The sequence below is a fragment of the Camelina sativa genome, chromosome 19, assembly GCF_000633955.1.
Source record: "Camelina sativa cultivar DH55 chromosome 19, Cs, whole genome shotgun sequence".
Classification (NCBI taxonomy): Eukaryota; Viridiplantae; Streptophyta; class Magnoliopsida; order Brassicales; family Brassicaceae; genus Camelina; species Camelina sativa.
In genome coordinates this window covers 7,392,606-7,393,893 of record NC_025703.1, presented here as the reverse complement: position 1 = coordinate 7,393,893, position 1,288 = coordinate 7,392,606, and the positions used below count along the sequence as shown (strand labels likewise).

Genomic DNA, 1,288 nt, shown 5'->3' with positions numbered 1-1,288 from the left:
AGAAGTTTCTACTTCGTCTTCATCAGATGAACCGTCCAAATCACAGAAAGAGAGGCGCCTAAAAAACTTCCTGGCTTGCTTTGACCATATGTAAGAGATGAGAACAATCATAGCAGCAAGTGTGTTTAACAAACCAATCAGCTTTAACCAGAATCTATCGCTTGGCACAATCAACCAACTGCCGGAAACAAACGCCACTGCAAATGATATCAAGCCAATCCACATGAAAGCATGACAGACCTTCAATGTGTTTCTCTGCACTTTCTGGTTACGAGGGGTAACACCACAAAGCAGACCAAGAGTTATCAAACTAACAGGAACCATGGTGTAAACCGCAAGCATGAAGATGAAGAATGCTGTCTTTTTCCCAACGGCTGCCTCTCCATCATCGTTTAACCCTCCTGGGGGATTTAACCCTGTCGACCATCCAACTGTTGCCATAAAGATCACCACCAAAGCAACGATGTTTCTGGAAGTCAACAGTGATTCTTTGTATACGGAATCAGTCTGCTGCTTGTGTTGATGAGCTTCTTGACCACTCAACAGTTCTTCTATGTTAATCCTTTGTTCGCTACTTCCCCCTCCTACCCCAACATAACTTGTTTCTCCTCTTTCTTGAATTAACACTCCAGTCTCTGTATCATCTTTTTCGCCATCATAAACCACAGCTTTACCTTTCCGACGACGTTCCATCTCAGCCGTATCCAAAGAACTTCTCACGTCCTGCAATTCATGACTTGTTTCTCCTCTTTCATGAATAAGCACTCCATTCTCTGTATCATCTTTTTCGCCATCGTAAACCACAGCTTCACCTTTCCGACGACGTTCCATCTCAGCCGTTTCCAAAGAACTTCTCACGTCCTGCAATTCAATTCATTCATTCATGGTTCTCCAATTAAATTCAACCCTGAAAACTCAAACCCATGACTCGTAAACTCATATAACTCTTATACCGCGAGATTGAATCGGAAAGGATACGCCGGCGCCAGTTGTTGAAGACTCGTACGACGCCTCAAAGAAACTCGCCTACTTAGCAGCCTACTTATCACCTAAGTTTCCAAGAAAATGTCAAAAAAGAGTAAGATTATAGAAAACTTTTTCCAAGAAAGAGTAAAAGAGTAATACCATATTTGCGTGTATTCCAAGGCAGTCCTGCTTCGACTCTGAGGTACTTGTACGGAGAAGACGACGCGAAGAGAGAGGGCGGGTTTCAAAGATTTTGAAAATTTTGATTTATGTTCCTCAATGGTAAAAAGTTAAACAATATACTATTTATACCCATATACTA

At 41.9% G+C, this 1,288-nt stretch overlaps 1 protein-coding gene across 1 annotated transcript in view; it reads right to left on the bottom strand.

The window, feature by feature from the left end:
• LOC104767525 overlaps window positions 1-1,042 on the bottom strand; it is a 1,796-nt gene extending 754 nt beyond the window's left edge. The window contains exons 1-2 of the mRNA XM_019240830.1: window positions 954-1,042; window positions 13-861 (exon numbers count right to left, since the gene is read on the bottom strand). Coding sequence (XP_019096375.1) covers window positions 13-831 — 819 coding nt within the window. The 5' untranslated portion in view covers window positions 832-861; window positions 954-1,042. The remainder of the gene's footprint in view (window positions 1-12; window positions 862-953) is intronic.